Here is a 20777-nt window from a genome sequence, read left to right as displayed (position 1 = left end):
AAAAATTGTATAGCACCCCAATATATGCATGAAACAAATTGCGTAGTAAGTAGCTTGCTCTGCTTCCCAAGATTCCTGTAAATTCACTTCTTATGGCATTACATAGGAATTAATGCTGTCTTTTTGGCAGTTGATCAATGATATCATTAACTTGCTAGATTGAAATATCATTGCTTGTTTCAAAAGTTGTAATTGTGCATGCTCCTGCTGTTCAAACGGTATGCTGGTCACCACTGCAAGCAAATATTCTGTAGCAGAGGTCGGTTCCTCCCAGTTGGATAAGATCGTCCGAACCAGGGGTCCCCAAACTTGGCAACTTTAAGACTTGTGGACTTCAACTCCCAGAATTCTCCAGCCAGCATAGTTGACTGGAGAATTCTGGGAGTTGAAGTCCACAAGTCTTAAAATTGCCAAGTTTGAAGACCTCTGGTCCGAACCGTTAGCAACCTGTTTGTGATGTAATTTGGGTATCACGGATCCAGTTCGGTCTGTGCCGATTTGTACTCACCGCCATCTTTTTTCCCTGAATTTTCAGCTGGTTTTCCTGTGTTTTGACGGCTTCTCTTTGTTCTGTGCTTTGAAAAAAGCCCCCCCTGCCTGCCCTTGGGTTAATACTGACCTTTATTTCTTCACCGGGTGCACAGCTGATCAGCTCCTCAGCTGTGTTATGGGCTGACTCCACCTTCTGAGCATGCGTGGAAATGAAATTGCATGAGGGGACGCGTGCGAAAAACGTCGCAATGCGAACCGGTGGTGAAGGTAAATGGAACCCCACCCATTTACAGGATTTTGTACAAGCGTGTTTAAATTTGAGGTAGATTTGGCAGTACATAAGGACCTGTATCATAGTAGATTTAGCGGGTTGGAAGAAATATAAAATGGTAACAATGATCAGAGCAATGATATTATGCCTTTTTATATTTGCAGTCTGGGAGTCGCAGTGCTAATACATTTGGAGAATGACAAGTAGGGGAAAGTTTTTAAAAAGTGATCCTCAATTTGGTGGGCTGATTTCCTGTATTTAGCCTTGTTTTTCTTCTTGACTCCTTTTGGAGTTCTATTCTATTTTTTAAATTCAATTTCTATGCCGCCTTTCTCCTGAGACTCAAGACGGCTTACAACAAGTAATATAAACATGATAGAAATCTATATAAGTTACTTTTTGCAGAAGAAATTAAAAAAAAAAGTCAACTATTTGTATTATAAATATTAATGACTGTGAAAGAAACAGTCTGAAAACTAATTTTCCATCTCACGGAGGAGGGGATATTTGTATTTCTGTGTTGCTTCAGGAGAGTCTTGGCAATTTTATTCATTTACTGCCAAGTTGGATGCATTTAATGGATTGATGTGCTGCCATTGGTTTATATTCAGGTGGCTCAGAATTCCATGATGTGAGAGCTTTGAGGGGGTGAAATACCACCAACACCAAGTGTCCTGTATTTATATACTTTTATAAACACAACATCATTATATGTTTTTTAATATTAGATTTGTTTCACTGCTATATTGTTTTTATTACTGTTGTGAGCCGCCCCGGGTCTTCGGAGAGGGGAGGCATACAAATCTAATAAATAATAATAATAATCAATGCGGTGCCTTGTGTAAGCAGATTGAGAGTACAACTAGTAAGTAACCCAGTACAGCACATTAGAATAGAATAGAATAGATTTTTTATTGGTCAAGTGTGATTGGACACACAAGGAATTTGTCTTGGTGCATATGCTCTCAGCGTACATAAAATAAAATATACATTTGTCAAGAATCATGTGGTACAACACTTAATGATTGTCATAGGGATCAAATAAGCAATGAAGAAGCAATATTAATAAAAATCTTAGGATATAAGCAACAAGTTACAATCATACAGTCAACATGGGAGGAAATGGGTGAAAGGAATGATGAGAAAAACTAGTAGAATAGAAGTACAGATTTAGTAGAAAGTCTGACAGTGTTGAGGGAATTATTTGTTTAGAAGAGTGATGGCGTTCGAAAAAAAACACTGTTCAACATAATCTGCTGACATTGAGAAAGGACTCCGCTCAAATGTATAATAATTTTGCCAGTGGAATCATCAACAGGTCCATGAAATTGAGGCAAAAAAAGAAGATGCTAGAAACTGTTGTTTTATTTTACACCAATCTGTCTTCCTGTTGTGATGGATTAAAAAACACACACACATTGAGGACCTGTATAAAAAGTATGATGAATAAGGTTGATCTTCCAGAAAATAATACCATTAATCTATATCAGCCAATTAGCATGCTTTAACCCTGTTTTCTCTCCCTGCAATAATTTAAATTGCCTTTACTTAGACCAAATTACTCTCTTGGGAGGAAAACCATCCAGGAATGTGACATCAAGAACATGACATTTGTAGCCTTCCTCAATCGATCTCTTGAGAATTTTGGGAACCATGATCCCATTGCATGAGGAGCACCCGTCTTAGGGAATAAGTGGTTTTATATAGGAGATAGAATAGACAATAATAATGTAAGTGGGTGGATATTCTAACTACCAGTATTTGTATTCTATTCCAGAATATACAGTTTGGCAAGGATAAACTTGGTTCTAACTAGAGACAGCCATTTTATAGTCTGTTACTCTTTCTATCAAGTGAAAATTGGGCTTTGCTCATAAGAACATAAATATCTTAGTATATCTTGTACATGGTATACCAGTCATAAGTATTCTGTGTCCCAAAGTGGCCAGTAATCTGTTTTCAGGAAGTTCATTGCTCTGGACTGGAGCAATAACTTCATTATTCCTACCTAGCAATTGGTATTTATAATATGCAAGATGCAGTTTTGGTCGTTGTGTTTATGAATAGCCATTGGGAGCCAGATTCTCTGCTATGGTCGTATAGTCACCATTTAAAATATCTAAATTGGTGTCTTTCACCCCTTCTCAGGTTATATCCCCGCTTATGCATTTTGTAATCAATTGCATGTCTTACTAATCCTGAACGACCTCAGATTTTGTTGCACTGTAATGAACATAAATTCTGTTAATCACTATTAAGTTGTTGTACCACATGATTCTCGACAAATGTCTCTTTTTCTTTTATGTACACTGAGAGCATATGCACCAAGACAAATTCCTTGTGTATCCAATCACACTTGGCCAGTAAAGAATTCTGTTCTGTTCTATTCTGTTCTGTCCTATTTATTTATTTATTTATTAATTTATTAATCAGATTTGTATGCCGCCCCTCTCTGCAGACTCGGGGCGGCTCACAGCAATAATAATACAATGTAAACAAATCTAATATTTAAGTTAATTTAAAACCCCAATTTAGAAACCAATCATACATACTAACATACCATGCATAAATTTTATAAGCCTAGGGGGGGGGGAGTCTCAATTCCCCCATGCCTGACGACAGAGGTGGGTTTTAAGGAGCTTACGAAAGGCAAGGAGGGTGGGGGCAACTCTGATATCTAGAAGGAGTTGGTTCCAAAAGGTCGGGGCCGCCACAGAGAAGGCTCTTCCCCTGGGTCCCGCCAAACGACATTGTTTAGTTGACGGGACCCGGAGAAGGCCAACTCTGTGGGACCTAACTGGTTGCTGGGATTTGTGCGGCAGAAGGCGGTCCCGGAGATATTCTGGTCCGGTGCCATGAAGGGCTTTATAGGTCATAACCAACACTTTGAATTGTGACCGGAAACTGATCGGCAACCAATGCAGACTGCGGAGTGTTGGTGTGACATGGGCGTATTTAGGAAAGTATTCTATTCTATTCTATTCTATTTATCCCATTCCATTCTATTCATACTTTGCATATATAATTTTGTATATAATTTTAATATAGCCCTTCTTCCAAGCTCAACCCCCTAATTTCTGTAGTCTTTCACCGCAAGCTGATGTTGGAAGATCTCAAAATCTTAATAAGGCAGGCATACCTTTCCCAACAAACAGAAAGGTTGTTGTCAGAATTGGCTAGGTAGAAATGGTAACCTGGAAGCAAGAGTGGATCACCTGCCGATAGCTTAGATGTGTCTGTGAGTCACCTGGTGTTGAATCTGAAGGCTTTATAGTTGGACAAAAGAATTAACCTTCAGGTCCCTTTGATCTCACACCAATTAAGGAATGATAATCTCTTTGTAGATAAATTGTATGAAACAAACTTTGGGCAGGCAGTTGTTGTTTTTACAAAATCAGCCTTTAGTTGAGAGTAATAAATAAGTTGCCAAATTAAGACTGAGAAGAAGTAGCCTGAAACTTTGAAGATGTGTGATCGTAGGCTACAATGCTCTCTCCTATACAAAGGAAACAACCGACATACTTCTTATTCACTTTTCAACTATCTGGCATGAGAGAAGGTATGCCAGGAATCTTGGAAGAAGTCTTCTGTGCTTTTACCCTGTGCTGGCTGGGCAGATCTCAGCTTGTAACACAGAAAAAGAGAAATTCAAATGACAACTGAATAGCCCTATTCTTGCCTCAAAGTGAAAACAGGTGGAAGGAATGCAGAATGTTTTCAAACCTGCATTGTTTGTCTTGTAATCATGGTGTTACAATCATAAAGTCTATTTCTATTCTGAGCTTCACCTGAATGGAAGTGTTTTTTATTTTCTTTTACAAAACCCTTCTGTCTGTTGCAAGGAATCCTGAAAACATGTTCAGAGTTCTTAAAGCTTTCCTGGATGCAAAATAAATTGTAAATGGTGCTTTTTAGTTATATGGCGTGCTTTCTTAAGTGAGGGACTTTTAAAATATATACCCCTGTTTTCAATGTGTGCATTTCAATTTTCTTTGCTACTTTTTAAGGACTTTGCAAAAGCTCAGAAAGTTATCTTTTGGGGGATGAGATTAAAGGGAGAATGATGTGTATGGAATTGGGAAAGCCTAATAGAAACATAGAAGACTGACGGAAGAAAAAGACCTCATGATCCATCTAGTCTGCCCTTATACTATTTTCTGTATTTTATCTTAGGATGGATATATGTTTATCCCAGGCATGTTTAAATTCAGTTACTGTGGATTTACCAACCACGTCTGCTGGAAGTTTGTTCCAAGGATCTACTACTCTTTCAGTAAAATAATATTTTCTCATGTTGCTTTTGATCTTTCCCCCAACTAACTTCAGATTGTGTCCCCTTATTCTTGTGTTCACTTTCCTATTAAAACCACTTCCCTCCTGGACCTTATTTAACCCTTTAACATATTTAAATGTTTTGATCATGTCCCCCCTTTTCTTTCTGTCCTCCAGACTATACAGATTGAGTTCATTAAGTCTTTCCTGATACGTTTCATGCTTAAGACCTTCCACCATTCTTGTAGCCCGTCTTTGGACCCGTTCAATTTTGTCAATATCTTTTTGTACGTGAGGTCTCCAGAACTGAACACAGTTTTCCAAATGTGGTCTCACCAGCACTTTATATAGCGGGATCATAATCTAACTTAGTGGTACTTGGCCAAAGTGTCACTGTGATGTTTTTGAAATTTATTTTTGGGTTGTCCTCCCCAGAGTGGATTGGTGGAGTGGAGGGAGCATGTGCTTGAGAGGAAGGACATTGTTATACTATACTTGTATACAGCTAGATAGCTTTGGGGGAACAAAAAGATTTTATTTTTAATTGAAAAGTGCATGAATATAGTTAAGTTGGTTATTTCATATACAGGTAGTTCTCAACATATGACCATTTGTTCAATGGCTGTTTGAAATTTTAATGGTGCCAAAAAACAGAACTTACAAGCTAGCCTGAAGTTATGGTCATTGTAGTGCAGCCACATTCACACGATCAAATTCCAGACACTTGGCAGCTTGCCTGCACATCTAACTGCATTGCAATTTCTTCCAACCAGCCTATTCTCTTTCACTATCTTACATAGTGTTCTGCCGGGCTCTCTGGTAGAAGCCTCCCGAAAATTCAAGGGTACAAATTGCAGGCACACACACGTTTGAAAATTCAAAACAATGTTCTTTATCACAAAATTCAAAATAAACAAAGCACTCTTTTTGTATTGCAAAGAGCATTCTTCCCAAAACAACCAGGTAGTCTGTACAATTAACCTTAAGCAGTCATTAAGTACTTAGCTGGTAGCTGTGAAGGAACTTCACACCCCTTCTTCCAATGAAGTGAGACACACACACACACACACACACACGTTGCTCTGCTTTGGTTTCAAAGTGAAAAAATCAACAAAGTACAGAAAACAGCAACACACGATTCCTGAAGAACTGCCAAACCCACATGCTGCTATTTATAGCAGCAGCCCTAATTACTGGAGCCCCACCCAACCACAGGTGGCCTCATTTTCTCTTGTAATAATCCTTTAGTTGTTGTCTCCTATGCATCACTCTACGCATGCACGGATGTGTCATTAATTCTTGTTCAGAATCCAAAGATGATACAGATGATTGATCTCCTCCTGGGCTGTCTGCCAAACTCCCCTCTTCCCTGTCACTCATGCTGCCTTAGTCAGAGGAGGCTTCATTGGCAGATTCAATCGGGAGCAAAACAGACCTGCGGCATGTGGATGTCTCCCCCACATCCACTTGCACATTCCTTGGGGCAGGAACTGGGTCAGAGCTAACCACAACACATAGCAGCACTTAAGTAGTGGCAGTGACAGGACTGGGGCTGAAGTAGAGACCCAAGACCTTCAGTACTGTATTCTTACTCCCCTGCTATTCATCCCCCCTACACCCCTTCCCCAACAGGGCTCTACTTTAATCCCAGCACTGTTGATGCAACTGAGAAATACCTACTCAAACTCTACACCATGGCCAGTTATGCCAGCGCAAAGCTCCACTTGCTCCCTGAGCTCTACAAGCTTTGCTGTGCCCCACTGACTGTTGTGTAGTTCTTCAAGCTGTGCTTACCGTTCCTCCTCTAAGCTGCATGTTCCATTCCCAAGATCCTTTGGAAACCTTCTGGTCTTCCACAGATCTCATGAGAACAGGCACACAGTTTGAAAGAACAGCAAGAACCCGGTTCTTGGCAATGCTTCGGAAAACCATTCCTCAAATTGTGAGCGCCATTTCTTCTGATATTGTGAGCCTGTTCTCATGAGAACTGGGTAAGGTCCCACAAGACAGGAGGAAGATCAGTTTTCTGGAGGATTGTAAGAATGGGATGGATGGCTTGGAGGAAGAATGGGGCGCTTGGCTTGAAGAAGAAATGGGGCACAAGAGTGTGGGAGAATGGGTTACGGCAGCGAAGGTCAGTAGGGGGCAGCAGAGCTTGGGGAGTGGAGGGTGTCAGGGACAATTGCTTTGCACAGGGATGCTGGTATGGCTGGTTGTGGTTTGAGCTTGAAGTGGCTTTTCTCAGTGGCTGAGACGTGGCCCTGAGCCTGGAGACAATGGCAGCTGACTGAGACTTCTGACAGCCCTGGGTTCTACTTCAGCCCCAGCAGTGATACTGCCACTACGGAGCTTTGCTGTGCAGGGCGGGCAAAAGTGCATAGGGGAGGGAGAAAAAAAGTGAGTGGGGGGAATGTCTCACAGTCACTCACGTCCTTGAGGTTCGATTACTGCAATGCCCTCTACATGGGGTTGCCTTTGAAGACTGTTCGGAGACTACAAATTGTGCAAAATGCAGCCGCGCGAGCTATAGTGGGACTGCCAAGATCTGCCCACATTTCAACATCACTCTGTGAGCTGCACTGGCTACCAATTGGTCTCCGGGCACAATTCAAAATGCTGGTTATGACCTACAAAGCCCTATATGGCTTACGACCAGATTATCTTCAGGACCATCTTCTGCCCCATGTCTCCCAGCGGCCAGTTAGGTCCCAGAGAGTCGGCCTTCTCCAGGTCCCTTTGGCCAGACAATGTCGACTAGAGGGGCCTAGGGGAAGAGCCTTCTCTGTGGTGTCCCTGGCCCTCTGGAACGAACTCCCTCCAAAGATACATACCGCCTCCTCCCTCCTGGTCTTTCATAAAGCTTTAAAAACCTACCTCTGCTGGCAGGCATGGGGGTCGTGAGTGATGAGATTGTCTCTGGCTGTAACTAGATATGATTGGATTGGATGAATGTGTGTGAGTGTATATGGGATCTTTTAAAATGTGTTTTTTTTAGTAATTTTTTATAATTTTAGATTTCTTGTATATTGTTATATTTAATGTTGTTCGTCGCCCTGAGTTCTCTCGAGAAGGGCGGTATAGAAATCTAATAAATAAATTGCAGAACACTTGTAATCCTAACCATTGCTGGGCTAGATGGAATAGCCGAGGCTTCCTCGGTGCACTAGTTGTGTGCTGTGTTGTTGGCCCTGGTGGCTGAGGCTGTAAGGGGCGGCTGTAGCTTTGAACTGCATTGCAGCATCCCATCAATGTGCGGGGCCTCCCTACACCTCTGCCTGGGACTGTCTCCACTTAAATATTATTATTTATTATTATTATTTATTGGATTTGTATGGCGCCCCTCTCCGTAGACTCATAACTCATAACTTTCTGTTAACAACAGCAGCCTTATGACTGCATCATTTAGTGACTGAAATTTTGGACTTTGAGAACTACATGTAGATATAAGTTCCTGTTAAAAAAATATTTTAAGCTGAAGACCACACTAGCTGTGAAGATAGTTTGTATGTCAAAAAAAATGGATTAGTCCAGGGCAAAAAAATGAGTAAGTTTTAACTTACCTGTTCTTATAAATAGATAATAGTAAATAATTTTGCACATCTGTCCCAATCTACCGGTAATCTGTCTCAGGAGGGTAACACAACCAAAAAAGGGTCATTCTTTGTCAAGTGGACCGGGTGAAATTGAAGCCTTATTTGAAAAGAAACCGTCACAAAAGCAACATATATGATAGGGGAAAAACTTCCCCTTTCTATTGAAATAAAAATGAAGATGATTGAAAGTGAGAAGACAGAGAGCGATAGAAAAAAACCTTGCTCTTTGTAATGAAGATGATTGAAGGTGATGAAACAGAGCTCTGTTTTCTCACCTTCAGTCATTTTCATTTCATTAGAAAGAGCACAGTGTTTTTTTTTCTATCATATGTGTTGTTTTTGTGATGGTTTCTTTTCAAATAAGGCTGCAAGAATCATTCAAGTGGACACCTGGTCCACTTGACAAAGAATGACCCCAAAATAATGCTGTGCCACTGAATTTTTTCTGCCCCTTCCCTTAATTTTTAAACTTCTCTCTCAATTATAGCTGTAAAATAGATTACTTACTCTGCATTTGCACCCATTCTACGGGTGGAAAGTTGAGAGAGAAAGGCCATCTCTCCACCACTACCTTGGGGTTTGCATTCACCTGGGTCAGCGATGGCGAACCTATGGCACGAGTGCCACAGGTGACACGCGGAGCCATATCTGCTGGCAGGTGAGTTGTTGCCCTAACTCAGCTCCAACATGCTTATGCGTACTGGCCAGCTGATTTTTGGCTTGCACAGAGGCTCTGGGAGGGCATTTTTGGCTTCCAAAGAGTCTCCAGGGGGAGTGGGGAAGGGTGTTTTTACCCTCCCCTGGCTCCAGGGAAGCCTTTGGAGCCTGTGGAGGGCGAAATACAACCCTACTGGGCCCAACAGAAGCTGGGAAACAGGCTGCATCTGGCCTCCAGAGGGCCTCTGGGGTGGGGGAAGCTGTTTTCATCCTCCCCAGGCATTGAATTATGGGTGTAGATACTCGCGCATGCATGATAGTGCACGCCCACGGTCTTTCGGCACCCAAGGGGAAAAAGGTTCGCCATCACTGCCCTAGGTCTTCCTCCAGCTTCAGGTATACCTAATGCCACCCTTTTGATATTTTTCTTCCAGATTTGCAATTGGTTCATCAATGCCAGGCGCAGACTTCTCCCTGATATGCTGCTAAAGGATGGCAAAGACCCCAACCAGTTCACTATTTCTCGCCGAGGCACCAAAGCCAGCGATGTAGCACTTTCCCGTGGAGCTGCTGCAGGTTCTGGACTCTTGATGGTGCCTCCTCCTGCTGCTGCTGCTGCGGCCACTACATCCAAGGTCCTCTCCATGTCTGTGTGCCCCCCTGTGATCTGCCAGGCGTCTCGGCCGCTGGCTGGCAACTTGACTGTGATGACCGGTGATCTAGAGAAACGATCCATGCTCCAGCGGATTGAGCTGGAATCCCACACCAAGAACGCAACAGGCAACACGCTGGCTCTTCTCACCCGGGCAAATGCTTCCAGTCCCACCAGTGGACTCTTCAACACGCCTCCTCCAACACCCCCCGAGCTCTTCGGAGAGGACTTCAGCAGCTTCCAGTTGCTGGTGGAAGTGGCTCTGCAAAGAGCAGCTGAGCTTGACTCACAGAAGCTGAGCGGGCAGCTGCCTCCATCGCCACAGAGAGAATCATCTCCGCCCAAAAACAAGTAACATCCTGCAGCTTCCGGTTTCCTCTTGGGAGAGGCAGCCTTTTCTTTCCCCCAGGATTTCTTTTCTGACAAGGCTTTTGCAGTGAGAGCTCCCATTAGAAGTTAATGCTGTGATCCTGGTTTCTTGTCAAACCGTTGAAGTGGAAGCCTCCATTCTCCTCTGTGCTGCCAGCTGACCTTGGATACAAGGCGCCCGCCCAACTTTACATAAACGTCTCCCTCGAAGGAGGGCACACTACTTCATCCTTTGGGTTGGCGTCAGGCTACGGAGCCAGTCAGTTTCTCTCTGAAGCCGCCCGGAGGAGATGGTCTGTTTAGGGGTTCCTGGCTCCAGGCTGTTGTTGGAAGGGCCCCAAACTTGAACATCTTCTGAGAAGATGTAGTTGCTGGTTTAATGTTTTTTTTAATAGTGCTTGACCTTTTTTTTAAAGAAAACAACAACGATGTGGAGGATTTAGACAATTCTTCTTACCTCCTTGCCCTCCCTTCCCCTCTCCTCCAGATACACTTACTGACACGGACTAGGACGGGAAAACAGTCCAAAGCAATTTATCAGAAACAAATACTCCCACTCCCCTTTTGATAACGGAAGACAAGCAAAGAGCTATTTCACCACCGTTGCTTTTTCTTTTTCTTTTCTAAAAAATTAGTACATATTTTTAATTTCCTTGGAGGGGGTAGGGAAACATTTCTGTTCCCTTCTCATTTTCTTTTCAAAGTTGTACCATGTTGTAGCTTATTGTTGAACTGGTGTGAACATGTGGCTGGTCCTTAACATCACACCTGATGACGAGACAAAACAAATTGGCAGCCTTTAAAAGATTGTGGCATTCTTCTTTCTGTTGGACAGGAAGAAAAATTGAGCATCATTTTGTGAATACTGGTGCCAGTAAAAGAAACTTTAAAAAAAGCATTATGGTGCTTTGAATGATCCACTTTAGGTGCTGGCAGAAATTTAGCTGGGGTTTTGTTGTTGTTGTTGTTATTGTTGATGATGATAACAGGGCATTCTTCTGTCTACTCTTCCTGTCATTTGTCCTGATAAGTACAACTAGAAGATAGAGGGGACTATGCTGGCAGAAGGGTAGCCATAAATCTTGGAAAGAGGGCATTTCAAAAGTGTGGAGAAGAAGAGTAAGAAACTAAAAACAAAATTTTCAAAATGTGAAGTTGCTTTAAACAATGCTTTCTTCTTTTTTAATTTTGGACACGAACTGTAGTCTCTGAGTGACTTTGGGAATCTTGTGGCATCTCTGACAGATGCGCTGACAAAACTACCTATACAACTCAACAAGAAATTCATTCTGACTTGGGTATATATATATATATATATATTTTGTATCCTTGCTTTCATCATGCTGAATGTAGTTGCTCCTTTGCTGATGGAGCAAGGGTGCCCTCTCATGGCCAAGAAGGGAAGTCAGGCAGATCAGGGCTTCCGTTCTATTGGCAATTCTGATGACTGTTCGCTCCCATGTGATGTTCATATGTCTATAATCTCAGTGGAGCCAATATTAGTTTATTATTCAGAATTAGAGAAAAGGGGTACACTTTGGATTTAGGTGGAGGGAAATCAAGGCTTGTCTCTTGAGCATTTAGAAGACAGACCGGTAAGAGTGCATTCATCTTTTCATAGACTCTTTTGTCCTGAGTTCAACACCTCGCACAAGAATGGCATACCCTGGGTATGTCACCTCTGTTTTGAATACTGCTGTTTTACTGTAAATGTAAGTTAAATAGTGATCTATTATATACACCTATATATCTATCTTGAGAAACACTAATGTTAGAGGGTGTTAGCCTAATTATTATGTTGCATGAATAGTAAAGATAAAAAGGCCAGCAGAACATGGAACCAGGCCTACAAGTTGGTGATTGATTTCATGGTAGATTTTTGGGAGGAGAATAAATGGTTTGTAGGAAAAAATAGAGCCCAAGTGGGAGGCCTTATGGCTTCTATCAATGTTGAGAGTGCCTTCCCCCTCAACCTTCTCCCCTTTCCATGGAAAGTGCTACTTACTAAGACAATGAATACAAACCCACAATTGCTGCTGGACATAACCTTGTCCATTCCTTTCTCTTTTTGGTGCTCTTTGACCCTTAGTCCCATGTCATTGATGGGATGTAGTGAACTGTGCCTAGAAAGCTGCCATTTCAACCCAAAGTCATCTTTAAAATAATCCAAAGGTGCTTCCTCCCGCCTCTGTTAAAAAGCCCACAGAATTACCTTGGAAAAAGCTTAAGCTGTTCATTTATTGCTGTTTTGTTGGAGGGCATTCTTCAGTCTTGTGTCCAGTTTTCCTCCTTAATTGAATTCTGGATAGTGAACATATTGACCTCTTTTTCAAATCCCTTTAAAAGGAAACCACGCAAGGTTTTCTAGAATGTGCAGCAACATTTCATTTTCTTATTGTTTGGAATTGGGCATTATTTTAGTGTACTATTGAAATGGAAATTCCTTGAACAGCCGTGTCCCAAATCCCTCTTAAATACACCTTTGGCTAGTAACGTACTTGACTTTAATGGTACATACATCACTGATTTCCTTTAGAGTGGGACCAGTGTGATTAAATAATACACAGGATATCTAACGGGCTGTAGAAAGTGCCTAAACAGATACGAAATTTTAGTATAAAAGAAAATTTAAAATCCAGTTCCTGCAATGCGCTGCTCTTTGTTATACTGCTGTACTTTGTCCTAACGATGCAAATATATTGTTTCAGGTGGGATGGGGACTTTGCAAAAGAGAAAATATTCTTTTGCTTGAACTTTATGGAGCAGAACTACTGTAAATAACTTTTGAAAATTTTTTTAATCAATAAAGTTTTTTTTAAAAAGATACAATGCCTAGCGAGTGCATCGTCTTCGGTACTGAAACTAATGTCTGAATAGAATGGTATGAAATTCGATGAAAATATTTCATTTTAGCACCATGTTTTCTTTTTATAACAGACTTTAAAGAGATGGTAGCAGCACCATGATAAGATGCAGCAGGCTAAATCACAGCTATCCTTCTGGGTTCTATAAAATACTTGTGTTCCTCAAAATTCTGCGGTTGTGAGATTATTCTTGGGAAGCACCCAGCCTGGTGGGAAGGAAGAATTTGCTGCACGAATCGCAGTGACCAGTTAGGTCCCACAGAGTGGGCCTTCTCCGGGTCCCATCAACTAAACAATGTCATTTTGCAGGGCCCAGGGGAAGAGCCTTCTCTGTGGCGGCCCCTGCCCTCTGGAACCAACTCCCCCGGGAGATTAGAATTGCCCCCACCCTCCTTGCCTTTCGTAAGCTCCTTAAAACCCACCTCTGCCATCAGGCATGGGGGAACTGAGATATTCTTTCCCCATAGGCCTTTACAATTTATGCATGGTATGTTTGTTTGTTTGTATGTATGTTTGGTTTTACAATAAGGGTTTTTTAGTTGATTTAGTATTGGATTTACATGCTGTTTTTTATTATTGTTGTTAACCGCCCCGAGTCTACGGAGAGGGGTGGCATACAAATCAAATCAAAGGATGGATGGATGGATGGATAAGTAAGTAAGTAAGTAAGTAAGTAAGTAAGTAAATAAATAAATAAATAAATAATAAAAAGTGCAGAGCTAGCCTGGAGTCACTGTGCGACCTCTACCCTCCCCCAAATTCTAATTGTTCACAGATTAGGGAGATTCCTGCATTATAGGCAGAAAGTAATAAAGTAGTTAGCTGGAACCCTGCATCTGTGAGTCCGGTTGGTTGTGCCTGGCGATTTAAAGAGGCTACGTCTATAAAAGTTTCCTCTTTATAGCTAGGGGAAATAGACCTCTACAATCTGAAATTTCTAGTGAAATTAGCCTGATCATTTTTCTGGAGAATTAACTGTTCCCCAAAACAGGAATAAGTGTTGCTTCTTGCAGCCACTTCATCTATTTTGTCCCATTCATTTCTCTGTGAGGATAACTCATCTTACTTGACCTATTTTGTATAGTAAGAATTGAGAAAACATAACTAGACTTTGATGGGTGGAGAACATCTGGTGCTGCTCTCAAATGAGCATTGAAAAGATTAGTCAGTATTGTATGAGCAGTTTAGCTGAGTTGGAGACTTCTTATCCAGACCAGCTGTTTCCAAACTGTCTTTTAAATGACCTAATTTATTATGTGATTTCACATATTCCAGACAATTCTGTTGTCATTTGGTTAGTGACTAACATTTGGTCTCATATTCATGTGTTTTTCTTAATGGGGATATCATATTACACAGGCAATCCCAGAACGAAATTCACATCTCACATAATGTACATGTTGCATAGCACATAATGGTTTTTTTTCTTTTTTCTGTTAAAAAAACCCTGAGATCTCATGAAGCTTGGCATTACAACTCTACTTGGAATAGTTTTTCATTTTCAAAACACATGGTTATTGATAATGCTTGAAGCACTCAGAAAGTAGTGTTTGTGTTTTTAGAATTCTGATGTAAAAATGAAGTAGGAAAACATTTGTGTGGGATTTGTAATTACTGTGTTTTGAGGAAAGTGAAAGGGTGGACAAAAGGAAGCTTGTATTAAGCAAGATCAATCAGTACATGTCCACAAGTTACCATCCTTATACTTCACTCACTTGTATAGAGGTGAGATAAATACACTGCTCAAAAAAATAAAGGAAACACTTAAACAACACAATATCATTCCAAGTAAATCAAACTTCTGTGAAGTCAAACTGTCCAGTTAGGAGGCAACACTGATTGACAATCAATTTCACATGCTGCTGTGCACATTCAACTTTGTACAGAACAAAGTATTCAATGAGAATACAGTGTTCCCTTGGTTTTCGCGGGTTTGAACTTCGCGAATAGCCTATACCACGGTTTTTCAAAAAATATTAATTAAAAAAATACTTTGTGATTTTTTTTTCTATACCACAGTTTTTCCTGGCCGATGATGTCATATGTCATCACCAAACTAATAATTTTTGCAAATAAATAACAAAAAAAAATAATTATTGTTAATAAATAATTATGTTTCTAAATATCAGGATCACTAAGTGTCTTATTCAATGGTGAGTACCAGTAATAATGGTGAGTAAATGATTGTTAAGGGAATGGGAAATGGTAATTTAGGGGTTTAAAGTGTTAAGGGAAGGCTTGTGATACTGTCCATAGCCAAAAATGGTGTATTTACTTCCGCATCTCTACTTCGCGGAAATTCGACTTTCGTGGGCGGTCTCGGAACGCATCCCCCGCGAAAATTGAGGGAATACTGTACATGTATTTCATTCATTCAGATCTAGGATGTGTTATTTGAGAGTTCCCTTTATTTTTTGAGCAGTGCAGGGATTCAGAAACAGACAAGTGTTCTGCATACCCTGAATCTGCAACCTACAAAATGAGAATTCTCCCATGATACAATCTAGAAATATCCAAATAAAAGCTGATTTGGAAATGGTTCTAGAAGCCATTGTTGTTGTTTTTTCCTATTGGCAAGGTAGGTAGCAGAAAGAGGCATTCAAAATTCAGAAAGTTTTTTAAAATCTCTCAAAAGAAAAATGACATTTATACAAAAATGTTTAACACCAGGATTTCCTGGGACAGAATTCTTTTGCAAAATTACTGTGTTTTGGTTCACTTACTTAGACCAAAATCAGTCTTTGAAAAAAATTATCTAAAACCTTTGAACATTAGCAGATAAGAGGCAAGTACAGTATAATTTCGATCCACGTGGAAAGACTCTTTTATTGCCTTCTGTTGATTATATTCATTTCATCTTAATGAGCGCTCCAGTTGAGTTTGATCAATTTGTGATGTTTACGCTGCATTGCAATTAATTGTATTTATGCTGTTTGCACATATGAATGTGCTTTGTATCTAGCATTTAGCATTAAGATCATGATAATCAGTATTAGGAAGCATTTCCCAGAAAATGATTTACCATCATGATTGGAGAGAGGAAGGGTTTTAATGCTGGGTAACATTCTGTGTACGAAAACAATCATTAAAAAAACACCTTACTTTTCTTGCCACTAACCGTGTGACTAGTTTACTAATTTATTGTACGGAATATAGATGGGATAACTAATCTATGAGAAAATGTATGGCAACCCTTCTTGTGCCTGTTCAAGTTACAGATTAAATCTATTGTTTATTGTCCAATGGAACAAAAGATTATTTATTGACGTCTTGGCATTCTACAGTAGATCTAAGTCAGCAGCCTGTCTACTACTAGATCAGTACTTTTCTCCCTCATGATGGATATGGTAGCCACGCATGAGTTAATCCTGTCTGCTCGGTGATTGGACTGAGCCTGCCAAAGCTTCTGTTTATGTTGCTGACATCCTTCCTGGCTCCAGTTCGTTTTCTCAGTTGCTCAACTAGGATTGTTGTGCTACCCTTGTTGCCCCCCGGGTAATACATCGTTATCCAACTTAGGACTTACCTGAGGTCCTGTAGTCCCTGACAGTGGGCCCATATGAACCACTCAGAGAGTCGTCTTTGCGCCATGTCATATGTAAAGTGGCCTTCTTAGTGGCAATTACATCAGACAGGAGGGTATCTGAACTGTCTGTCTTGTCTTGTCTGTCTGTCTGTCTGTCTGTCTGTCTGTCTGGATTGGATTTCTATGCCGCCCTCCTCTGTAGACTCAGGGTGGCTTACAAAACGTGAATAATACAAAACGTGAGAAACCCAAGATTAAAACTAATATAAAATTAATGTAAACCCCCAAATTATTAAAAAGTCGTTCACATTCATTCCATTACTCTCATATACTCTACTCAAAAAAAGTAAAGGGTAAATCAAGTAAATCAAAGTAAATCAAACTTCTGTGAAATCAAATTGTCCACATAGGAAGCAACACTGATTGACAATCAATTTAACATGCTGTTGTGCACATTCAACTATGTACAGAACAAAGTATTCAATGAGAATATTTCATTCATTCAGATCTAGGATGAGTGTTCCCTTCAACGGCCCCAAGCCTGCTGGCACAGATGAGTTTTTTAAAGCCTTACACAAGGCCAGGAGGGTAAAAGTGGTACAAATCTCTGAAGGGAGTTGATTCCAAAGGGCCGGGGCTGCCACAGAGAAGGCTCCACGCCTAGGCCCCGCCAGGCGGCATTGCCTAGCTGACAGGACCTGGAGGCGGCCAAACTTGTGGGACCTGACTGGTCGCTGGGATTCATGAAGCAGGAAACTGTTCCGTAACCCGGTCATGACCGATACTTTAAATTGCAATTCAGGAGGACTTATGCATATTGCATACAGACAAGGTGGTGTTACGATTGGATCCCATCTTTTTACGCAAAGTCAAAACAGCATTTCATAGGGCACAAGACATTGTCCATCCCACCTTTTGTGCACATCTGTTACATCCTAAAAAGAAAGGTCTGGCGTACCCTTGATGTGCCGAGGTCACTACGTGTGTACATTAAATGCATGGAGGAATTCAAGAAGTCGGGCTCTGCTCATTTCCTTCCAGCCGGACTCCATGGGACGCAAGGTATCTCCATCTACAATAGGTAGGTGGATTCGCTCCCCCATTGCTAAGGTGTACAAAATGCAAGCAAAAAGACCTTCAAGACTCACTGCCCATTCAACCAGAAGCGCAACTACTTCTGCAGCATGGGAAACCCAGGGGTTGCTGGAGGTGGTGTGCCAGGCAGCTACTTCCCCCAAACCATTCGTGCGACATTGCATAATTGATTCATACGCGTCTGCAGAAGCAACATTTGGTTGGAGGGTTCTTCAACAAGTGATAAGAGATTGAGGCCTTGCCAAATTGCACAGCCCTCCTGTAGTGGACATTCAGATTAGGTATGTCCAAAAACATGGCAGCTAGAAACATAGAAACATAGAAGTCTGACGGCAGAAAAAGACCTCATGGTCCATCTAGTCTGCCCTTATAGTATTTCCTGTATTTTATCTTACAATGGATATATGTTTATCCCAGGCATGTTTAAATTCAGTTACTGTGGATTTACCAACCACGTCTGCTGGAAGTTTGTTCCAAGCATCTACTACTCTTTCAGTAAAATAATATTTTCTCATGTTGCTTTTGATCTTTCCCCCAACTAACTTCAGATTGTGTCCCCTTGTTCTTGTGTTCACTTTCCTATTAAAAACACTTCCCTCCTGGACCTTATTTAACCCTTTAATATATTTAAATGTTTCGATCATGTCCCCCCTTTTCCTTCTGTCCTCCAGACTATACAGATTGAGTTCATGAAGTCTTTCCTGATACGTTTTATGCTTAAGACCTTCCACCATTCTTGTAGCCCGTCTTTGGACCCGTTCAATTTTGTCAATATCTTTTTGTAGGTGAGGTCTCCAGAACTGAACACAGTATTCCAAATGTGGTCTCACCAGCGCTCTATATAGCGGGATCGTAATCTCCCTCTTCCTGCTTGTTATACCTCTAGCTATGCAGCCAAGCATCCTACTTGCTTTCCCTACCGCCTGACTGCACTGTTCACCCATTTTGAGACTGTCAGAAATCAATACACCCTAAATCCTTTTCTTTTGAAGTATTTGCTAACACAGAACTGCCAATACAATACTCAGATTGAGGATTCCTTTTCCCAGAGTGCATTATTTTACATTTGGAAACATTAAACTGCAGATTCCATTGCTTTGACCATTTATCTAGTAAGGCTAAATCATTTACCATATTACAGACCCCTCCAGCTATGTCCACCATGAGTGAGAAGGGACGTTGGTCCTACCTGATACGCCTCTTCCACGATGGTGGATATAGCAGCCAGCCCCTCCCTTATCTGAGCGTGTAAGTGGGCTTCGGCTGAGATTGTATAGTGTAGTGGCTATAGCACAATGGAATCTGCTGCTTCGCTTCTTCATTTCAAACTGGAGCCAGGAAAGATGTCAGCAATATAAATATGCAATGCTATATCCGCCATTGTAGAAGATGCGTATCAGGTAGGACCAACATCTCTTCTACCTTTTACATCAGTTAGGATCCCTCCAAGATAATTGGAGGTTTTCCACCTCTGATTGATTTGATCATATAGGTGGAACTCGAAAAATTAGAATATCGTGCAAATGTTCATTTATTTCAGTAAAGGTGAAACTTAATATATGAAAGATATTCAGAACATGCAAGCCAAAATAGTTCAAGCCGTGATTTGTCATAATTGTGACGATTATGGGGCATCCTGGTCTTCCATAACACCTCAGCAGTGCCACAGGCTAATAACATCCATGCCATGCTGCATTGAGGCAGTAATTGCTGAAAAATGGGCCCAAACGACGTACTGAGTACATATGCTTGTTTATATTTTTCAGAAGACTTATATTGTTCTATGTACAATCCTTTACTGATTGCATGTCATATTCTAATTTTCTGAGATGGGGGGATTTGGGGTTTACTCGAGTTGTACCCCATAATCAGCACAATTATGACAAATCAAGATTTGAACTATCTTTCTTTATAGAAACATAGAAGTCTGACGGCAGAAAAAGACCTCATGGTCCATCTAGTCTGCCCTTATACTATTTCCTGTATTTTTATCTTAGGATGGATCTATGTTTATCCCAGGCATGTTTAAATTCAGTTACTGTGGATTTATCTACCACATCTGCTGGAAATTTGTTCCAAGGATTTACTACTCTTTCAGTAAAATAATATTTTCTCACGTTGCTTTTGATCTTTTCCCCAACTAACTTTAGATTGTGTCCCTTTGTTCTTGTGTTCACTTTCCTATTAAAAACACTTCCTTCCTGAACTTTATTTAACCCTTTAACATATTTAAATGTTTCGATCATGTCCCCCCTTTTCCTTCTGTCCTGTTATGAATATCTCTCATATATTAAGTTACATTACTGAAATGAATGTTTGCACGATATTCTAATTTTTTGAGTTTCATCTGTATCTGTTAAATTATATGCAGAAAAGTATTGTGAAAGAGTTCTAAATCACACACACACACACACAGAGCATTCTTGCTGATACCAGCAAGAAAGCCTACATCATAACCTATTTCTGACCATAATGAGGCTGGTTAATGAGCTGTGGGTCTGACTCAGACTGACAAAGTGAGCCTGACTCCTTTTGGAAAGAAAAAAAAAATCCATTTGCAAGGATTGATTCAAATGAGGCATCAGTAGAACCCTTACTAAAGTGTTAATGAACAATCCTGGTTTTTGTTCAGCTTTGCCAATCCTGCAAAAATCTTGGATGTTAATTTGAGCCTTGTCCTTGTGACATTTTAATCATATCTGAAAAATTTGTTAAAGTTAACTTTAGGAGAGAGAGGGGGGAGCAGAGAAAGCTGGGCAAATGAGCTAAACTTCCTTACAGATAGGACAGTGTGTTTTTAAATGGAAAGATGTAGTTATTCAATGTCCTTCAGCTTGCCTTTTAGCCACCTACAATATTCTTATAGTCAACTTGCATGCCATTTTGTTTTCACAGTAAACATGCAAAAGAAAGAAAAAATAAATATGAGACTGGAAGGAAGAAGAGGGAAAAAAAAGAATCTTAAATTTAGTTTGTACCAAGACCA

The 20777-nt window shown here is 40.7% G+C and overlaps 1 protein-coding gene across 5 annotated transcripts in view; it reads left to right on the top strand.

The window, feature by feature from the left end:
* The window catches only part of TGIF2 (TGFB induced factor homeobox 2), a 48286-nt gene extending 35156 nt beyond the window's left edge, over window positions 1-13130 (top strand). For all 5 annotated transcript variants that reach the window (XM_070744841.1, XM_070744843.1, XM_070744842.1 and 2 more), the window contains exon 3: window positions 9720-13130. In XM_070744841.1, coding sequence (XP_070600942.1) covers window positions 9720-10292 — 573 coding nt within the window. In that variant the 3' untranslated portion in view covers window positions 10293-13130. The remainder of the gene's footprint in view (window positions 1-9719) is intronic.
* The last annotated feature ends 7647 nt before the right edge of the window (window positions 13131-20777 follow it).

The sequence above is a fragment of the Erythrolamprus reginae genome, chromosome 3 (assembly GCF_031021105.1).
Source record: "Erythrolamprus reginae isolate rEryReg1 chromosome 3, rEryReg1.hap1, whole genome shotgun sequence".
NCBI lineage: Eukaryota > Metazoa > Chordata > Lepidosauria > Squamata > Dipsadidae > Erythrolamprus > Erythrolamprus reginae.
The sequence above is the reverse complement of the archived record's forward strand: the minus strand, read 5'-3'. Positions and strand labels throughout refer to the sequence as shown.